This window comes from Neovison vison, chromosome 7 (assembly GCF_020171115.1).
Source record: "Neovison vison isolate M4711 chromosome 7, ASM_NN_V1, whole genome shotgun sequence".
Lineage (NCBI taxonomy): Eukaryota > Metazoa > Chordata > Mammalia > Carnivora > Mustelidae > Neogale > Neogale vison.
This window is the reverse complement of record NC_058097.1, coordinates 16,888,572-16,910,489: the sequence shown is the minus strand read 5'-3', so window position 1 is coordinate 16,910,489 and position 21,918 is coordinate 16,888,572. Positions and strand designations below refer to the sequence as shown.

Below are 21,918 nucleotides of genomic sequence, written 5' to 3'. Positions count from 1 at the left end.
TGAATCCACCCAATAGTCCATCAATTTGATCTTGGGGACGCCTCTTCTGAGTCTTCTCTAATCCGAACTAGTTTTCTCTTGCACAGCAGACCTCCTGGAATCTCCCTTCACCTTTATCCTGGTGATTCCTTTGCCTTTGTTTTGTGTTTGGTCCCTTATCTCCAGTATCCCATGCACATTCATTTTCTCTCGCTCCTCTAACAAATTACCACACACTTAGTGCTTTTTGCTGGAAATGACATTTCTACTGAGCCCTGAAGGCTGAATGAGAATTTACTAGTTGAAGAGTGAGAGAAGACTAACATAGGCAGAGAGAATAGCATGTATGAAGGAACTGACGTAGAAAAAGCATAGTGTTTTTGAGTAAGGTTCAGTGTGAGTAGAGCAGTGAGGGCAGAGTGTGGTGTCCAGGATTTTTAACTTTATTCTGAGGGCAACGAGAAACCATTGGAAGGTTTTAAGAAGGAGAGAGGTGTGATCAAATCCACATTTTAGAAATATCTATCTGGATGTATTGTGAAGAATTGGTTGGGTAAGAGCCAAAGCAGAGAGATGAGTTAAGAAGTAGTCATCTGAGAGATCACAATGGCTTGGATCAATGCAGTGGCCATAGACAGGGAGAGAAATAAATGACTGTAAGAGATATTTAAGAGGTAGCATTGCCACGGTGCCTGGGTGGCTCAGCAGGTTAGGCATCTGACTCTTGATTTGGTCATAGGTCAGGGTCTCAGGGTCATGGGATTGGGCCCTGGGTGGAGCTTTACACTCAGTGTGGAATTTGCTCAGATTCTTTCTCCCTCTCCCTCTGCTCCTCTCCCTGCTCGTGTGCTCGTTCTCCCTCTCTCTCAACTAGTTAATTTTAAAAAAGAGTTAGCATTGCCAGAACTTAATGAAAGGCTAGATATGTGGGGAGAAGGAGGAGAGACAGAAGAATCCATCTTGACTTTCCATTTCTAGTGTGGTACATGTACCTTGGTCCTGTCAGACAAAGGTGAGGTCAGTGTGGTAGGCAGACATTGATAGAGACCCCTCCCCAGTTCTGCCAGCCTTGGCTTCTAGGGTCAATGAAGTGAAAAATGATCAGTTACCTGAGAGAAGTTGCCATTTGCAAAGAGGTCCTTGCAGATCTTTTACTGAAGAAAAGTTAGAGTTCACCCAAGGTCATGCAGATTGGAGAGCTGCTCTAAGACACTTAGAGCCCTATTTTTGCTATGAGCTTTTTTCCCCTCTACTTATGCATGTATATATTTTTTTGTTATCTATTTAAATCTTGTTTCTTCTCAAAACTGATTTGAGGCAATTTATATTTACTCACACATTTGCCATTTCTGGTGTTCTTCATTTCTTTGTGTAGACAAATCTTAATTCAAATTTCCTTCTGCCTGAAGAACTTTAGCATTTCTTGTAATGCAGGTCTGCTGGCAGTGAATTCCTTTGGCTTTTATTTATCTGAAAAAGTCTTTATCTCACCTTCTTTTTTGAAAATATTGTTGCTGTCATTATTGTGTTTGTTCCCCTATACATGATATATCTTTATTCATCTGGTTGCTTTTAAATTTTCTCTCCTTGTCAATGGTTTTTAGAAATCTGATTATGGTATGCCTTGGTATGGGTGATTTTCTTCATGTTTCTTCCGCGTAATGTTTCTTGAGCTTGTTAGAGCTGAGAATTTTTAGTTTTTGTCATGTTTGAAAATTGCTCAGACATTGTCTTCAAATATTTTTTTCTATCCTCTCTTCTCTGTCTTTTTAAAACTTTTTTTTAAAGTACAAGCCCTACTGTGGGGCTCGAACTCATGACATCCCAGATCAGGAGTCACGTGCTCTACCTACTGAATCAGCAAGTTGCCCCTCTTCTCTCTTTTTGGAATTTGATTTGCACTTAATATTATGCTTAACGTTGTCCTGTCCCTTCGCACCCCCCCCAACTTGTGCACTCTCTCTCTCAAGTAAATAAATAAAGTATTAAAGAAAAAAAAAGAAAGAAAATACCTGTAATGAAAAAACACTGGATGGGATTAACAGCAGATTAGACACCACAGAAGAAAAAATCAAAAAGCTGAACACAGAAAGGAGACAGAGAGAGATAGTGAGAGAGAGCAGGGGGAGCGGCAGGCAGAGGGAGAGGGAGAAGCAGGCTCCTGACTGGGCAGGGAGCCAGATACAGGGCTCGACCCCAGGACCTGAGATCATGACCTGAGCCAAAGGCAGACGCTTAACTAACTGAGCCATCCAGGCATCCTACAGGTATTTTCTTTTTCATTAATAGAGGTGCCATATTGGTCTTTTTTATATCTTCCATTTCTCTCATCATGATCATTCTTTACCTTTTTGAAAATAAGGAACAAATTTGTACAACTGTTTTAGGGTCCTTGTTTCCAAATTTTGTTGTCTCTTTTAATGGGTCTATTTCTATGATTTTTTTCTCCTGTTTATGGGTCATACTTTCTTGCTTCTTTGCATGCCTTATAACTTTTTTTATTGAGCTGTTATTCACATATCATAAATCCACTTGTTGAAAGAGTACAGGTCAGTGGTTTTCAGTGTATTCACAAAGTTCGACAACCATCACCGAAATATAATTCCAAAACATTTGTGTCACCCCCTTCCCCCAAAAACCTTATACCCATTAGTAATCCCCATTCTACCTTCCTCCAGCCTCTTATAAGCACTGATCTAGTTTCTGTTTCAGTGGATTTTCCTGTTTGGGATGTTTGGTCCAAATGGAAGCATACAATATGTGCTCTTTTGTGTTGGACTTCTTTCAGTTAGTATGTTTTTAAGGCTTATCTGTATTGTAGCAATGAATCAATCCTTTATTACTTTTTATGACTGAATAATACTCCTTTGTATGCATATGCCTGGAAATTCTTGAATGGATATTGGACTTTTTTTTTTAATATTACTGGCTGCTCCATTTTGTTGAATTTCTTTGTTAGGCCTTGTTCTGGGATGCTGTCAATTTTCTTAGAATCAGTATGAGCTCTTTGATCGTGGGTTTTAGGCCCTATTACTATGTGTCTAGGGTAGTCTTTAATCTGAGGTAATTTGACCCCAATTCTAAACCAGTACCATTCCGAGATTTTACTGGATGTTCTATATATTAGGAGGTGTTTCCATGCTCACTAGTGGGAACACAAACTATACCCAGCCCTGTGTGAACTCTAGGGATTTTTCCTCTGTTTCTTTCTGGTGGTTCTTGCCTCAGCCTTGTTTTTTTTTGTTGTTGTTGTTGTTGCTGTTGGGTTTTTTTTTTTATTGTTCGTTCGTTTGTTTGTTTTTTCACATATACACAAGTTATAACCTACTAAAGATTTGAAAAAGGACTCCTCTGCTGATCTCTGGCAGTCTCTTTACATACCTCCTCCTCTCTGATATTTTACCCTGAAAATTCTAGCTGCCTCAGCCTCTCTGAACTCTCAACTATCTTTCTTTAACTCAGTAAGATCCTAGGCTTTGTTTGGGCTCCCCTTTGCTGTGTTGTGGCCGCAAAAATCTCTGTAGGCAGTAGGCTAGGATATTTATGGAGCTCACCTTGTTTACTCTTTTGTCTCAGGAGTCATTGTCCTCAGCTGCCTGTTGCTCAGTGTCTGAAAACCATTGTTTATATATTCTGTTCAGTTTTCCAATAATATAAGGTGGTAAGATAAATCTGGTACCTATTCCTGCATATCTTTGGTTTAAGGCAGTTTAAATGACATGATGCAGGGGCGCCTGGGTGTCTCAGTGGGTTAAGCCGCTGCCTTCAGCATAGGTCATGATCCCAGGGTCCTGGGATCGAGCCCCGCATCAGGCTCTCTGCTCAGCAGGGAGCCTGCTTCCCTTCCTCTCTCTCTGCCTGCCTCTCTGCCTATTTGTGATCTCTGTCAAATAAATAAATAAAATCTTTAAAAAAAAAATGACATGATGCATATAAAGAGACAAAACGGTAATAATATTGATAAAAGTGATAAACACTGAGAAGAAGCTGTTATTCAACTTATGTCAGTAATAACATTACAACGATGAGGTGCTACTTTTACATCTGAACTTCCCAGAAATCAAGATGGGAAGTGCAGAGTAGTAGATTATTTTATAAAAGAAATAAACAGCTTTCAGGAGTGAAAAGACACTTTTTTGCTGAAATTTTAAGGACCATAGAGGGCAAACTGGTATGAGTTTTTGATATCTCTGTGCATCACTGACAGCTGGGGCAGCTGGCGGGAGCGACGCCGAGGCAGCGGCTGCTGACTGGAAGAAGTGTGACCTGATTGCCAAGATTCTGGCCTCTTGTCCCCAGCAGTCTCTTTCACCAGAGGATTACTACAGGGATATCTGCCCCCAGGTAAACAATTTTGTTTCTTTTCACTGTGTGAGGATTATCTGCTTATTCGCAGAAAGGAGACTTTAATGTGGAGGTAAAAGCAACATAACATTTAAGTTTATTGTTCAGTGAGGGGCCTTGTTAATAAGTGAGTAAACACCTGTGGAAGAGACCCGCCTAATTGTTAGGTTTGAGAACGCCTTCCCGTTGTCAAATGAGTAGCCCCGCTTGCTCTCAGAGCTAGAGTATGAAAGTAAAATTTCATCTTGTTCATTATCTTTTCTGTGTGTCTTTAATTAGTTTGAAAAAACAGGTATTAAGAAAACAAAGAAAATGAATATGGTATTAAATTATGAAAATATTTTTAATAGTTTTTTTAAATTATAAAATATTTATAAAAATAAATTAACAATTTGTTTTTTTATTTTTCATGGTGTGCAATTTAAAAAAGCACAGAGGAGTAAGCAAAAGTAAGTTTTCCTTGGGACGTCTGGGTGGCTCATTTGGTTAAGCATCTGCCTTCAACTCAGGTCATGATCCCAGGGTCTTGGGACTGAGGTTCACATCCAGCTCCTTATTCGGCAAGGAGCCTGCTTCTTACTCTGCTTGCTGCTTCCCATACTTATGTGCTCTCTCTCTCTCTCTCTCTCACAAATAAATACATAAAATCTTAAAAAAAAAAAAGTCTTCCTCTCATTTCTCTTTTCTAGTTCCTTGGAAGTAGTCACTGTTACCAATTCCTTATTTGTTCTCCAATGTATTAATGTATATCCAATTATATGTGTATGTATCTGTATATATATTCTAATTTTTATGTAAGTGATAATGTGCTACGTACACTGTTTTTCTTTTTGTTTTTTTAACTTAACAACGTGCCTTGGGGATCATGTCATATAGACTCATTTTATAAAGAGTTTCCTCATTCTTTTCATGGCTGTGTAGTATTTCACCATATTGATGTACCATAACTTATTTAACCACCCTCCTATTAATGTACATTGAATTGTTTCCATTCTTTTGATGCTTCAAACCATGCTGCAGTTAGTATCTAAATTTTATAAATTTTTTTTTTTTTTAAGATTTTATTTATTCATCAGAGAGAGAGAGGGAGAGAGAGCGAGTACAGGCAGACAGAGTGGCAGGCAGAGGCAGAGGGAGAAGCAGGCTCCCTGCCGAGCAAGGACCCCTATGTGGGACTCGATCCCAGGACGCTGGGATCACGACCTGAGCCAAAGGCAGCTGCTTAACCAACTGAGCCACCCAGGCGTCCCTAAATTGTTTTTTTTAATTTCTTTTTTATTTTTTCCTAAATTGTTTTTTTTAAGAGAGGGAGAGAGTGGGATAGGGTCAGAGTGAGAGAGAGAATATATATTTTTTAAAGATTTTATTTATTTATTTATTTTGGAGAGAGAGAGAAAGAGAGGGAGTGCACACAAGCAGAGGGTGCAGCAGAGGGAGAGGGAGAGAATCTTTCAAGCAATCTCCCCACTGAGCAAGGAGGCTGATGGGGGACTCATCCCAGGACCTGGGATCATGACCTGAGCTGAAGGCAGATGCTTGACTGACTGAGCTACCCAGGTGTCCCTAGAAATGCACTTTTCTATTCATTGCTCATACTAGAGTGTACCACTCGTAGGCACTGGAGAACTATATTTATCTTTGAGAGTAAAATAGATTCCTTTGTGGGATAGTTCAGGCATTACAGGTTCTTCAGACTCTAAATATATTTATATGGCTTGATTCAGGAGTTTCATTAGTGATGCTATTTATTAGTGATGCTATTTATAATAGCAAAAATTTTAAAAGTTTTTAATTTTTAAAAATTAAAAAAAGATTTTATTTATTTAAAAGAGAGAGAGAGTGCAAGGACAGTGGGGAGGGTTAGAGCGAGAGGCAGGCTCCCTGCTGAGCAAGGCGCCCAATAACGGGCTTAGTCCCAGGACCCTGGGATAAGATCTGGGTCAAAGGCAGACACTTAACGACTGAGCCACGCAGGCACCCCCCTCTTCTTAAAAATTTCTTTTGCCAGTTTTCTATGATGAACATGTATTTTATAAATTTGATAGCGTTATTTGATAAAAGCATAGCTTGATTCTCAAACCCTCTGATACTGCGTTAGTAAATATTAAAAAAATCTGTTGAATTAGTATTATTGCAGTAAGCTTATTTTTTGGTCTAACGACATTAGTGCTTTCTCTAGTTAATGTAATCCTTCTTACAAAGAGTCCTGTGTTTACCGCATGTACTTTTTCTTGTAGATTCTAGATTTATTTCACTTTCAAGATAAACTGACGGCGCGGCAGTTCCAGAGAGTTGCCACCAGTACCTTTATAACGATGTCAAGAGAACGCCCACAACTGGCTTTCAAGTATTTGCTTCAGCCAGTGCTAGCTCCTCTCTATCGATGTTTAAATACAGCAGGTAAAGAAGGAAGTCCGGGGGCTGGGTGTCCTTCTCAAGGTTCTTCCTCAGTGTTTCAGATTTAAATGATTTAAGTCTGTAGTTTTTCAGTGACTTTAGTTTTGCTTTCTTTTCTCCCCAACTTTTTATTTCAAAAAATCCATCTCAACAAAAGTTTCAAGAACAGTTCATCGACCCACCCGTATACACTTTACCTGGATTGACCATTTTGGCCATATTCATTTTATCTTTCCCTTTTTATGCATGTACATTTGTTCTGAAGCCTTTGAGAGTTAGTTGCAGACATCATCTAATGGACATGCTTGATTCGGGGCACCTGACTGCTTCAGTCAGAAGATCACATTACTCTTGATCTTGGGGTCATGAGTTTGAGTCCCATGTCGAACATAGAGATGACTTAAAAATACATAAAGTTAAAAAAATAATATACAGACTTGATTCAAATTTCTCTAATTGTCTCAAGAATTTCCTCTGAAGCTATTTTTTAAAAATCTAGAATCCATTTAAGGACCATGCACTTCATTTACTTGTTGTATCTTTTTAGTTTGCGTTAAGGTAGAATAGTTCCCTAGTCTTTTGTTTTCACCATGACAAAATTTTTTTCCAGATAAATACTATTCCTTTATCAAGGGTGACAAACTAAAGCAAAACCCCTAAACCTCAAACATTTAAAAACCCAGGGTGCTAGAAATACAAACTCCATTCATTTGAATTTATACTGGTGCAGACCGCAGTCACAAACCCTAGTGAGATGCATGTGAGCACCAAGGCAGGGAGAAGGGGACAAGAGTGAGACGAAGAGAAAGGGTAGGATGGGGTCCCCACAGGCTCCCTAGGGATCACCCTCACAGTAGTACTTCCCCCTTCCCAGTGACAGTGAAGAACTACTAGGCCCTAACCTTTTGACCACCCTTATCCCTGATGAGGGCTTTGAAGGCCAGTCCCAGATGGTTCTGCCCTCCTGTGCTCTGTCCTTACTTGCTCAGGCTTTTGACCTCACTTTTCTTCTCCTCTACATTCTTTTCTGTGATTCATGGCAGGTTAGGGTGCTGTGTGAGCCACGGTGAGGCTGGGGGCTAGGAAAGGCAGGGTAGAGTTGGGGTGAAGAGAGAAAAGCCATCCCAGGATCTCTGTCTTCATGGATTCCAAATTATGCAACCAGCTCCTCTTACATCCACTCTGATCTGGGGAACTGACCTGGGGGCCTAAGCAACTGTCCTGGAGGCCTGCTGCAAGTCAGGGAGGGGAAGGGGCTCGCTGGCCTGCACCTGGTAGGGCTGGCACGGCTGGCAGGTGAGCGATGGGTGCGGCGGCTCCTCCTCTTTTTTTTTTTTTTTAAGATTTTATTTATTTATTATTTGACAGACAGAGATCACAAGTAGGCAGAGAGGCAGGCAGAGAGAGAGGGGGAAGTAGGCTCCCTGCTGAGCAGAGAACCTGATGTGGGACTCCATCCCGGGACCCTGAGATCATGACCTGAGCCGAAGGCAGAGGCTTAACCCACTGAGCCACCCAGGCGCCCCACGACGGCTCCTTCTTCCGGCGGGTCAGCCCATTGCTCCGCAGGGCACAGCTGTGCAGGTGCTGTCCTGCTTGCTGGGTCTCCGTGCTTGTGCTGCTCCGTGCCCTGGCAGTCTGCAGACGCTTCGGTGATGTTGCTGCTGTCTTAGTAAGGCAGGGGGAGAGCGGGGCCTGCCCATCTGTGCGAGCCAGCGGAAGGCCAGCTGTGGTGGTTGGGCTCAGCTCCACGGAGGGCTTTGGTAGCGGGGCCGTTAGGGTCCTGCAGCAGCTTCCGCTCCTCTCGGTCCTGGTTCACGTCCCTGTTCTCGCTGCTGTAGCCACACCCCGTGGCTGGGGTCCGGCCAGGCGCTCAGGCCAAGCTGAGGAGGGAAGGCATCTCTCTTCACGGTATTTTTGAAGAGCCTTGATAATAAAATGTTCTTCAATTTGTATGTCTAATTATTTCCTCATGATTAGATCCAGGTTAAACATTTCAGCAGCAGTACCACATAGAATAAAGGTTATTTTTTCTCAGTTTCCATCAGATTGGAGACACATGTTATCAGTTTGTCCTATTAATGATGTTAAATTTGGTCATTTCATTAGTAGCCATATTCCTCCATTGTTAAAATACCTTATTTGTAATTAGTAAGTAATCTATGGGATGATGGTCTGAGACTAACTGTATGTATTCTGTTTTCCAATAGTCTTTCATGCTGTGGTTTGGTGACCATTAATGATTATTGCCAGGTGGCTTTCTATTTCTTTTGTTATTTCTAATTTGTTAGGCTGGTATTCTTCTGTGAGGAAGAGCCTTTCTTCTTGCCTCATTCCCCCTCCTTTTTTTTAAGATTAACAAAAAAAATTCAGTACAATCTACCCTGCCAGCACGGGGCTCTAGCTCATGACCCCAAGGTCAAGTGTCTCATGTTCTACTGACTGAGCCAGCCAGGTGTCCCGCCTCATTTTATTATTTTATTTTACTTTTTAAGATTTTATTTATTTATGTGACAGACAGAGATTACAAGCAGGCAGAGAGGCAGGCAGAGAGAGGGGAGGAAGCAGGCTCCCCGCTGAGCGGAGAGCCCGATGCAGGGCTCGATCCCAGGACCCTGAGATCATGACCTGAGCTGAAGGCAGCGGCTTAACCCACTGAGCCACCCAGGCGCCCCTCCCGCCTCATTTTAAAAAACAAATTATTGAAGTATCAAATAGAGGCAGAGAGTGCTCACTTCGTCAGCACAGGTACTAAAATTGGTATGATACAGAGAAGATTAGCGTGGCCCCTGTGCAAAGATGACTCACAAGTTCGTGTAGTGTTCCATATTAAAAAAAAAAAATAGATTCAGAGATTCTTTTTTATTCATTGGGTTGCCAGACATTCCTGTCATTCAATTTGATGCTCAGATTTTCCCATATTTGGTGGGTTTAGTGGTTTTAATGTCTTAGAAAATTGACATTTTTACCACTTCCCTTAGTATGTTTTCATACTTTGCTGAATTTCCGCCCCCCACCCTTACTTTCCTGATTTTAATGCTTGGATACAGAGTATTATTTCAGAATTCTTCCTTTAAAAAAAAAGAAAAACCTTTCTCGGTAGTAGTTCTAAGGATATAAATGAAGAAGTTTAATCTTATGGTTAAACCAAATTTAGTTCTGTCTAGAATTTTTCAGTTTTATTTTTTTAAGATTTTATTTATTTATTGGAGAGAGAGAGAGACAAGAATAGTTAGAGAGAGCACAAGTGGGGAGGAGAGGGAGAAGTAGGCCCCCACTGAGCAAGGAGCCGGATGGGGGGCTCGATCTCAGGACTCTGGGATCACAACCCAAGCCAAAGGCAGAGGCTCAACTGACTGAGCCATCTAGGTGCCCCTAGACTTTCTCAAAAAGTTACTTGTAGTATAAATTTTTCTGAGCTGGTGTGGTGGCAGAGAGGTGGCCAGGGATAGAGAAAGTCTGGTTCTTTTTTCTTTTTTTTTTTTTAAGATTTTATTTATGTATTTGACAGAGAGAGTGAGCACAGGCAGTTAGAGAGGCAGGCAGAGGCAGAGGGAGAAGCAGGCTCCCTGCTGAGCAAGGAGCCCAATGTGGGACTCGATCCCAGGAAGCTGGGATCATGACCTGAGCCGAAGGCAGCTGCTTAACCAACTGAGCCACCCAGGCGCCCCCTTTTTTTTTTTTTAAAGTAGTCTCCACACCCAGTGTGGAGCCCAGTCCAGGGTCTTGAATTCACAACCCTGTAAGACCTGAGCTGAGGTTAAGAGTTGGATGTTTAACAGACAAGAAAGTCTAATTCTGGTGCATAGTAAAACTTCACCAAATTGAGCCTGGCAAAGTAAAATTTGTGATTATTCAGACATGATAAATATCATATATATGTGTGTGTGTGTGTGTGTGTGTGTGTTTATTTATTTATATATATATTTTTGGTATCTATGGATAGGCCCAAACTAAACATGATACTTGAATAAGTAATTAAATTTCCTTTATATATTTTATAGAAATCTAGTCTAGAATCAGTATATTTTTCAAAAAACAAATTGTATTTCCTTTTTTTTTTTTTTTTTTTTTTTAAGATTTTATTTTTATTTATTTGAGAGAGAGAGACAGTGATAGAGAGCATGAGCGAGGAGAAGGTCAGAGGGAGAAGCAGACTCCCCATGGAGCTGGGAGCCTGATGTGGGACTCGATCCCGGGACTCCAGGATCACGCCCTGAGCCGGAGGCAGATTTTTTTTTTGGGACGCCTGGGTGGCTCAGTGGGTTAAGCAGCTGCCTTCGGCTCAGGTCATGATCCTAGCGTCCTGGGATCGAGTCCCACATCGGGCTCCTTGCTCGGCAGGGAGCCTGCTTCTCCCTCTGTCTCTGCCTGCCATTCTGTCTGCCTGTGCTTGCTCTCGCTCCCTCTCTCTCTGATAAATAAATAAAAAATCTTAAAAAAAAAAAAATGATTTTTTTTTGAGTACTCTGTACACCGCACCTGGAGCTTGAATGCACAGCCCCGACCTCAAGAGTCATGCTCCACCGACTAAGTCAGTCGGGCACCCCTGAAATACTATTTCTGTTGGCCTTCTGCTTTAGGGTCCAGGAATTCTTATATACCTAATCTCGTGTACTGGGACTGTACCTCATTACTAATCTATTCTCTAGTCTGTGTCTGATTAGGTGTTCTAGCCTGGGGCAGTGGTTCTCATGGTGTGGTCTTGGCCTGCAGCACTAGCATCACCCGGGAATTTATTAGAAATACAACTTCATTATTAGTTATTTGAAATATAAGTGGGCTCTCCCCAGACCTACTGAATCATGAACGCTGGTGTTGGTCTCAACAATCTGTGTTTTTTTTTGTTGTTGTTGTTGTTTTAAAAAGATTTATTTATTTATTTGACAGACAGATCACAAGTAGGCAGAGAGGCAGGCAGAGAGAGAGAGGAGGAAGCAGGCTCCCCGCTGAGCAGAGAGCCCGATGTGGGGCTCCATCCCAGGACCCTGGGACCATGACCCGAGCCGAAGGCAGAGACTTTAACCCACTGAGCCACCTAGGCGCCCCAACAATCTGTGTTTTAACAGACCCTTCTGGGTAATTCAATTGTGTGTCCAAGTTTGAGTCCCAGTCTAAGAGCACTATTCTTGGGAGGCCTCGATTCAGTCCAATTGTGGATCAATTATTTTTGTCCTGAACCTTGTTCATTCATTTTAGGAATATTTACTGGACATCTGTTTGCCAGGCATTTCTTCATGTGTTAGATTATATTTGTAACACCAGCTATATGTTTTGCATCAACAGTATATGGATAACAAAAAGGACTATATAATAGTCTGGCTGGTTTTAGATAGTTAGCTCCATCATTGCCACTGATATCACATTTGTAAGACTGTGGCAATTATGATGAATTCCCATATTTTATAAATTCTAAGGTGCACATGCTTTTCACGTAAAAAGACCTTAATTTTGGAAGTATTTTTCACATTTTTAACAACTCTGATATCAAGATGCATCTCCCAATTATTGTTGGCCAGATAGGAATCATGGCATTGCCATGCAATGCAAATGAGCGTTAAAACTTAGAGAATGGACGTCAGCAACTTAGGAAAAAATCATGAAGACAGTAGTAGAGTGGAAAACTTCTTAGAAATGTAACATCACCCGCACCCTTGGTGGCACAGGGGCGATATATTCTGGCAAAATATGGATATCAGTAAGGGCATTCAAATGTTTCAGAAGAGACTCTTAATGTGAAGTTTCAAGAATTTCTTATTGTTTATCCTAATTATATAGCTTATATAAGGAATTATATATATTAGAACTGTTTAAATAATCTAAAACAATTCTCAGTACTTTAAAAAAAAAGATTTTATTTATTTGGCAGAGAGAGAGGGAACATAAATGGGGAGTGGGAGAGGGAGAAGCAGGCTTCCCGCTGAGCAGGGGGCCCAATGAGGGGCTCCATCCTAGTACCCGGGGATCATGCCCTGAGCTGAAAGCAGATCCCTAACGAATGAGACACTTAGGCGTTCCTCAATACTTTTTTTAATTAAGTTTTTAAGTCTTCATTCCAGTATAATTAACTTACAGCATTAAATTAGTTTCAGGTGTGCCATATGGTGACTGAACAACTCTGTATGTTACTCAGTGCTGATCATGATAAACATATTCTTTAATCTCCGGCGCTTCTTTCACCCTTTCCCTTACCCACCTCCCCTCTTTTAATACTTTCTTAAAAACTCTAGTAAAAAACTTTTTTTTAATATTTTATTTTTAGGGGTGTTTGGGTGACTCAGTTGTTAAGCGGTTGCCTTCGGCTCAGGTCATGATCCTGGGTCATGGGAGCAAGCCACACGTTGGACTCTCTGCTCAGCGGGCAGTTTGCTTCTTCCTATCCTCTGCTGCTCCCCCTGCTTGTGCTCCCTCCCCCTCCACTCCCTGTCAAATAAATAAAGTAACATCTTTAAAAAAAAAATAGATTTTTAAGTAATCTGTACATTCAACATGGGGTTCAAACTCACAACCCTGAGATCAAGAGTCTGATGCTTTACTGACTGAGCCAGCTAGGTGCCCTCTTTTAAAGCTTTTTAAAGGGAAATTTTCAATCACATCTGTAGAGAAAAGTTTAATAAATTCCTTTGTACCAATCACTTCAACATAACCATTGGCTCTGTCATTTTCATTTAGTCCAGTCCCCAATTTTTTTATTCATTAAATTTACAAGTAAAATTTCAAGGTACAATGTTTCATAGGTTACTTGTTTTTTTCTTTTTTAGTGATATATAAAACAATAATGAATGTTTATAATCATTGGCATAATAGATTTCATGAAATACTGTATTTGGTGTTGTATGTTGTATGTATGACAAATCTCTAATTTTAGCTGTTACTTATAGAACTATCTAGTAAAATCTTCTTTCTCAAGTCATGAGTCCTATTCAATCAGGCACTGAGTATGGGTAATTTTGTTTTTTGTTCTCTAGAGATTCCAGAGAGTGACATGGTGCCAGGGATCATTTTGGTGTCAGAAGAAGAACTTACTAGATGTATTGAGGATATATTTAAGGTTGGTAATTTAAGTCACTAATGTTTTTAGCTAATACTTAAACTTAGTCTTTTAAAATAGTTTTGCCTTTTTAATCAGTACTTCAAGAACTGGAGTGACTAATCCTGAATTCCAAATGACCAATATTTTTTTTTCATTTTGAAAACGTGAAAACTATAAGCTGTTAGTAAAAAAAAAAAAGATACATTTTGAAACTGTCAGTTTCATCATTTACTCTGAATGTAACAGTTTAGATTCTCTAACTGGCTCATACAACTTATAAAAGCATGTCTTTTGAAAAAACGAAGGGTGGCATTTACAATGCTTTAGGTTTCCCAAACTGTATGATAGTATTGAATTTACTTTGTATCTTTTGATAGTAATCCCCATCATAAAACATCTGAGTAGATGAATCTTGCAAATGACTATCTAAATATATTACTGAAAATGAAAAAGAAAGGTATGCTGTCTATGATTACAGTCTTTTTTTTTTTTTAAGATTTTATTTATTTATTTGACAGAGAGAGATACACACACACATTGAGTGAAGGAACACAAGCAGGGGTCGTGGAAGAGGGAGAAGCAGGCTTCCTGTGGAGCAGGGAGCCCACTGTGCGGCTTGATCCCACACTGAAGACACATAGAAGGCACCCCTTCTATGATTACAGTTTATAAATACATATGAAACACGTATTTTGAGACAAAAAAATGAAATTCATTGTGTGAGGGCCAGATGGAGCTAGGGTAAATATTCTTTAAAGTTTATTTCAGGGTGCCTGAGTGGCTCAGTGGGTTAGGCCACTGTCTTCGGCTCGGGTCATGATCTCAGGGTCCTGGGATCGAGTCCCACGTCGGGCTCTCTGCTCAGTGGGGAGCCTGCTTCCTCCTCTCTCTCTCTCTGCCTGCGTCTCTGCCTACTTGTGATCTCTCTCTGTCAAATAAATAAATAAAATCTTAAAAAAAAATAAAGTTTATTTCAATTAATTTGTAATAGTATTTTACTATTAAAAATATCCACAGTAGTAAACACCTTTCAAACTTATATTCTATGTTCAAAAAGATACATCTGCTCTGGGACGCCTGGGTGGCTCAGTTGGTTAAGCGGCTGCCTTCGGCTCAGGTCATGATCCCAGTGTCCTGGGATCGAGTCCCGCATCGGGCTCCTTGCTTGGCAGGGAGCCTGCTTCTCCCTCTGCCTCTGCCTGCCACTCTGTCTGCCTGTGCTTGCTCTCGCTTCTCTCTCTATGACAAATAAATAAATAAAATCTTTAAAAAAAAAAAAAAAAGATACATCTGCTCTGGAAAATAGTTTGGCAGTTCCTCAAAAAGTTAAAAAGTTAAACATGGATTAGTATTATATGACCCAGTAATTCCACTTTTAGGTATATGCCCAGGAGAAATGAAAACATGTTCAGACACAAACCTGTGCACAGATGCTCATCGCAGCATTACTCGTAAAAGCCAAAACGTGGGAACAGCCCAAATGTCTATCAGCTGATAAACGGATAAGCAAATGTGATATATCCATAGAGTGAAATATTTTTTAGCCCTAAAAAGGAATGAAGTATGGACACATGCCACAACACAAACATTTAAAAATAAAAATTTTTAAACTTTAAGAGAAGCCAAAAACAAAGGACCATACTTTGTATAATTCCATCTACATAGAATATTCAGAATAGGCAAATACACAGAGACAGAAAGTAGACTAGTTGTTGCGAGGGCCTGGAGATGGGGAATTAGAAATGGCTGTTAATAGGGATAGGGTTTCTTTTTGAGGTAAGGAAACCGTTGTGGAATTAGACAGTGGTGATAGTTATACAACCTTGTGAATACAGTAACAGCCAGTTGTACATTTTAAGAATAAATTTTATGGCATGTGTATTATTCATCAATAATTTAAAAATTCTACATTTCCCATTTCTATAGCAATAAATTAAACATTTTAGAGTAAATATTTAGTTTTTTATGAAATGATTTAAACATACAAAAAATTAATAGTGAAACACTTATGTACCCACCACTCAGCTTAAGAAATTACACATTACCAATTCAGTTGAAATCTTCGATCTGCCCACTCTGGTCACACTTCCCTTACTTCCTACCTGAAGGTGCATTGTGGTTTTAATTAACAGTTCTCTTATTATTAGTGAGTTGAACATCTTTTTGTGTTCTTGGCTCATCCATAATTTTCCCTTCTGTAAATTGCCTATTCATCATATATTTTGGGCTTTTAAAAAATTAGGTTGTTTGCCTCTTCAGAATTTTTTTAGAATAACCTTTTATTATAAAACAGTTCTATCAAGATATACTTTATAGACCATAAAATAATGTCTTAAGTGTATAATTATTTTTAGTAAGTTTACAGAATTAAACTTTCACCACAATATAATTTTGGAACATTTCTGTTACCCAAAATGGTTCCTGTGCCTTTATAGTCATTCCTTGTTCCTACCTTCAGCCCTAGGCAAGCCTTAATCTGCTCTCTGCCTCTGTGGATTTGCATTTTGTGGCTGTTTCATGGGAGGGAACCATGCAACATGTGATCTTTTGTGGCTAGTTTCTCTCTCTTAACATAGTGGTGTTCGTTTGTTTATTTGTTCTTTTGTTTTAAGTAATCTCTATGCCCAAAATGGGGCTTGAACTCACGAACCTGGGATCAAGAGTCACAAGCTCTACCAACTAAGCCAGCCAGGCGCCTGCCCCTCTCTTTGCATGATGTTTCTAAGGTTTATCCAGATTGTTTCATAGATCACTATTTTTGTCCCTTTTAATTGCTAAGTAATATTCCATTGTGTGAATATACCACATTTTGTTTATTTGTTCATTAGTTGATGGACCTTTGACTATAGAGTAAATCTTTCTTTTTTTAAAATAGCTTTAGGGGCGCCTGGGTGGCTCAGCGGGTTAAGCCGCTGCCTTCGGCTCAGGTCATGAACTCGGAGTCCTGGGATCGAGCCCCACATTGGGCTCTCTGCTCAGCAGGGAGCCTGCTTCCTGCTCTTTCTCTGCCTGCCTCTCTCCCTGCTTGTGATCTCTCTCAATAAATCTCTCTCAAATAAATAAATAAAATCTTTAAAAAAAAATAAAATAGCTTTAGATGTCCATTGATTGATGAATGGACAAAGAGGATGTGGTATGTTTATATAATGATATATTACTCAGCCATCAACAAGAACGAAGTCTTGCCATTTACAACCATGTGGATGGAGTTAGAGGGTATTATGCTAAGTGAAATAAGAGAAAGACAAATATCATATGATCTCATTCATATGTGTAATTTAAGAAAAAACAAATGAACATATGGGAGGGGAGAAAACAAAAAAGGAGAGAGAGAAAAAACCATAAGAGACTCTTTTTTGGGTACTTTTTAAAATTTTTAAATTTTTTTCTTTTTTTTTAGTTTAAATTCAATTATTTAGCATATAATGTATTATTGGTTTCAGAGGTAGAGGTCAGTGATTCATCAGTCTTACATAATACCCAGTGCTCATTACATCATGTGCCTTCCTTAATGTCTCTCACCCAGTTACCCCAACCCCCTATCCCCTCCCATCCAGCAACCCTCAGTTTGTTTCCTATGATTAAGAGTCTCTAACCATAAGAGACACTTTTTTTTTTTAAAGATTTTATTTATTTATTTATTTGACAGATAGAGATCACAAGTAGGCAGAGAGGCAGGCAAGGGGCGGGGGAAGCAGGCTCTGTGCTGAGCAGAGAGCCCGATGTGGGGCTCGATCCCAGGACCCTGGGATCATGACCTTAGCAGAGGCTTTAACCCACTGAGCCACCCAGGCACCCCACCATAAGGGACTCCTAACGATAGAGAACAAACTGAGGGTTGATGGAAGGAGACAGGTAGGAGATGGGCTAGATGGGGGATGGATATTAAGGAGGGCACTTGTGATGAGCACTGGGTGTTGTATCTAAGTGATGAAGCACTGAATTCTACTCCAGAAACCAATATTGCACTGTATGTTAACCAACTAAAAGTTAAATAGAAAAATAAAAATGAAACAGCTTTGTAAGACATAATTCACATACTTTACAGTTAGCGCATTTGTGCAAATGGGGCACCTGGGTGGCTCAGTCGGTTAAGTGTCTGACTCTTGATTCTGTCTCAGTCATGGTCTCAGGGTCATGAGACTGAGCCCTGCATCAGGCTCTGTGCTCAGTGGGAGAGCGTGCTTGAGATTCTCTCTCCCTCTCCCTCTGCCTCCTCCCCTCCACCTCACACTCTCTCTTTCAGTAAATAAATCTTTTAAAAAATGAAAAAAAAAAGTGGGCAAATCAGTGGAGTTTTATTATATTCACAGGTTTGTGCAGCCATCATCACAATGGATTTTAGGATGCTTCATTACACAAAAACAAACCTCACACTACTCCCAAAGCCCTCCCCCACCCTTCCCTCCACTCTCCCGCCCTCTCACCCCTCTAGCCCCAGGCAGCCGTTAATCTACTTTCTCTTTCTCTGGATTTGCCTATTCTGAACATTGCATGTACATGGAATTGTACACTATGTAGTCTTTTGTGATTGTCCTCCTTTACTTAGCATGATGTTTTTTTAGCTTTGTAATATTGTAATATGAACCAGGACTTCATTTTTTATTTATTTTTTATTTTTAAGTAATCTCTACATCCAACAAGGGGTTTGAACTCACAACCCTTAGATCAAGAGTTGCATGCTTTACTGACAGAGCCGTCCAAGTGTCCCAAGACTTCATTCTTTTATATTGCTGAATAGTATCCTGTTGTAGGTATAGACAGTATTTTGTAATTCACTCATCCTCTCATGCATGTTTGGGGTGTTTCTACATTTTGGCTTTTGTGATTAAAGCTGCCACAGACATTTGTGTAGTAGTCTTTGTGTAACATGTTTTTATATCTCTTGGGTATGTTGCTAGATCTTACAGTAGCTCTGTTTAACCTGAGTAGAATTGCTAGATCTTATAGTCAGTCTGTATTTAACCATTTGAAGAACTGCCAAAGTGGCTACACCATTTTACATTCTCTCTAGCAGCATCTGAGGGTATAGAGTAAATCTTAAGTTATATTCTTTTCAGGTAAGAAGACCGATGCTTTTCTTTTGTTTTAAACTTCATGTATGATAGTGATAATTTGGGTGCCTGGGTGGCTCAGTGGGTTAAGCCTCTGCCTTCGGCTCAGGTTGTGATCTCAGGGTCCTGGGATCAAGTGCCGCATCAGGCTCTCTGCTCAGTGGAGAGCCTGCTTCCCCTTCCCTCTCTGCCTGCCTCTCTGCCTACTTGTGATCTCATTCTGTGTCACATAAATAAATAAGATCTTTAAAAAAAAAAGTGATAATTTGTAGATATAAAATGCATGCTGAAAAAATTCAAAACTCAATCTCTTTAACACTCAGCTTTTTACTAAAGTAAGATGTTTGCTACCCTTTCATTTAATTTCACTGTTTATGGGGCGCCTGGGTGGCTCAGTGGGTTAAGCCGCTGCCTTCGGCTCAGGTCATGATCTCAGGGTCCTGGGATCAAGTCCCGCATCGGGCTCTCTGCTCGGCAGGGAGCCTGCTTCCCTCTCTCTCTCTCTGCCTGCCTCTCTGCCTACTTGTGATTTCTCTCTGTCAAATAAATAAATAAAATCTTTAAAAAAAAAAAAATAATTTCACTGTTTAAAAAAAAGAGAGAGAATATCCTTAAGAGGGTTGACCTGGCATACAAATATAGAATTAAATAGTTTATAGATAAAACATGACACAGTGACTTACTGAATATAATGCTGGTTTTGTTTTTTTAAATACCTTATTTAGAGACTTATGAAAAGGAAGTTTTTATATCCTATTTTACATATGCGTAGACAAGGACATTTATATTATAGAAAGAAGAAATTATATAGAACAGTCTAGAAGGCAAATGTTCTGAATCGGAGAAAAAGGCCCAGCTAACTTTCAGAAAGGTTGTCTTCAGTCACATACCATCTAAGGAATATCAGGATGAAAAATCGTTAAACGGTTGGGTATGGAATGTCAGAAAGACTTGAAAGTGGTATCAAGGTAGAACTAATTTTGACTAAACTTTGGTAAAAAAACCTGCATAGTATTTCTGGGAAATTAAAAAAAAAAAAAAAGAGTTGCTTTTGCTTTTCAAGGAAAAAGAAAGCAAAACAACTTCTTTCTGGCAAGTGAATTAGCCTCTAAAAAATGGAGATCCAGAAATAGTGAATCCTGCCATTGTTCCTATTCTTGCCCAAAAAAGGGGGGAGGGGGAAAAAACCCTCCTAATTTGGTGAACAGTTTGGTGAATTTAAAACCTCCTGGAGTGGCAAGCAAAACATTAGTTTGCTATAAACACTTGATTATGCACAAAAGATTGGGACTGCTAGGAAAGCAGGAAGGGGGTGCAGAAGGGTAATTATTCTCCCTACAAGGTTTTGGCAGCTCAGCTGCAATGGGAAAACAGAGGAAATGTGTATGTTGGAAGAAAATGGTAAACACTGTGTAAAGTTTAGCAACAAAGGATGTGTTGTCTTTATTAACTTTCTGCTAATACTAAATTATAGAGCACAGCTCAAAGGCAGGAAATAAGGAAAACATCTGGGATAGTTGAATTGATCCAGCAACACACTGGGTAGCGGGAGGGTACAAGAGGGTGTTTAATTTTAGAGAAACATTTGGGAACATTTCCAGCTCTGGTTTTCTTTTTTTCTTCTTTTCTTCTTAACAGATTTATTGGGATATAATTCATATACCACACCATTCATGCATTTAAAGTGTCCAACTCAATGCTTTTCGTATACTCACAGGGTTATGTAACCGTTATGGCAAATCTGATCTTAGAATATTATTGACCCCCTAAAAGGACCCCATACCCATTAGCTGTCACTCTCCATTCTCCCAACTTTGCCTCTAGCTATAGGCAACTACTAAAATCTACTTTCTGTCTCTATAGATTTGCCTATTCTCGATGTAAATGGACTCACACAACATGTGGTCTTTCGTAGTTGACTTTTTACCAGCAGGATTTTTTTAAAAGATTCATCGTGTCGTTACATGAAGCAGCAGCACTTCATTCCTTTTAATGCCAAGTAGGATTCTATTATATGGATACACCACATGTTGTCAGTTGATGGAGATTTGTGTTGTTTCCACATTTTGTCTCTTGTGAACAATGCTGCTAGAGCCCTCCATGTACAGGTTTTTGTGTGGACATATGTTTTCGTTTCTCTTGAGTGGGGAGTGAAGCTGGGAGTGAAATCGCTGGATCATATGGTAGCACTGTGTTCAACTTTTGGAGGTTCTGTCAGATTGTTTTCCAGAGCGGCAGCACAATTTTACATTCCTGCCAGCAGAGGATGAAAATTCCAGTTTATCCTCTCTGCCCACCATTCCCACTACCAGACCACTTGTCTCCCTCCTCCAACTCCCCTTCTCCATCTCTCCCCCACTTTTCTCCATTATGATGGCCTTGCTGGTGGGCGCGGAGCAGTATCTTATTGTGGTTTTAACTCACATTTCCCCAATGACTAATGATGTTAAAAAGCCTGTTTTGTGCTTACTGACCATTTGCATGTCTTCCTTAGAGAAATTTCTATTAAGATCCTTTGCCCATTTTTAAATTGGGTTGTCTTTCTTCTCATTGGTGGGTTGGGGGATGGGAGAGAGAGGAGGAAGCAGGCTCCCCACTGAGCAGAGAGCCCGATGTGGGGCTCGATCCCAGGACCCTGGGATCATGGGATCATGACCTGAGCCGAAGGCAGAGGCTTTAACCCACTGAGCCACCCAGGCGCCCAAAAGAAGGTCTTTTTATGCTTGCATCCTTTACATACAGCATAGAATGGAGCAGTGTGGTTCTGGGTGGCCAGGTGGAAAGTTCTCAACAATACAGGTGTATATGTAGATGCTTACTGAATTGAACTGAAAATTTGGCATAACCAGTTGTACTTGTGCATAAATAAGTCTCATGGTTTCTATGTGTGTACCTTACATCTGGTAAAATTACTTAAGCTGAGAAGGGGATTTGTAGCTCAAATAACTTTTAGTCCAATGGCTTCCTATTCTTTTTCCTTTGACTCTGAATGTCTGGAGTCCTATCCCTAGAATACTTAACCTTTTTTTGTTTTGTCCTCTCTGGTACAAGAGGGATAAATGGTTTTTCTGTGCTTACAGAGGTAAAGAGAGATCTAGGCTTCATAGAAAT

At 40.1% G+C, this 21,918-nt stretch overlaps 1 protein-coding gene and 1 non-coding gene across 2 annotated transcripts in view; both read left to right on the top strand.

Annotated features, from left to right (window-relative positions):
• The window catches only part of TANGO6 (transport and golgi organization 6 homolog), a 182,841-nt gene that overhangs the window by 20,504 nt on the left and 140,419 nt on the right, over positions 1-21,918 (top strand). The window contains exons 5-7 of the mRNA XM_044255839.1: positions 4,187-4,323; positions 6,561-6,723; positions 13,689-13,771. Coding sequence (XP_044111774.1) covers positions 4,187-4,323; positions 6,561-6,723; positions 13,689-13,771 — 383 coding nt within the window. The remainder of the gene's footprint in view (positions 1-4,186; positions 4,324-6,560; positions 6,724-13,688; positions 13,772-21,918) is intronic.
• On the top strand, positions 9,448-9,554 carry LOC122914797. Its single transcript, XR_006385873.1, has one exon. It is a non-coding gene; the product is annotated as a U6 spliceosomal RNA (small nuclear RNA).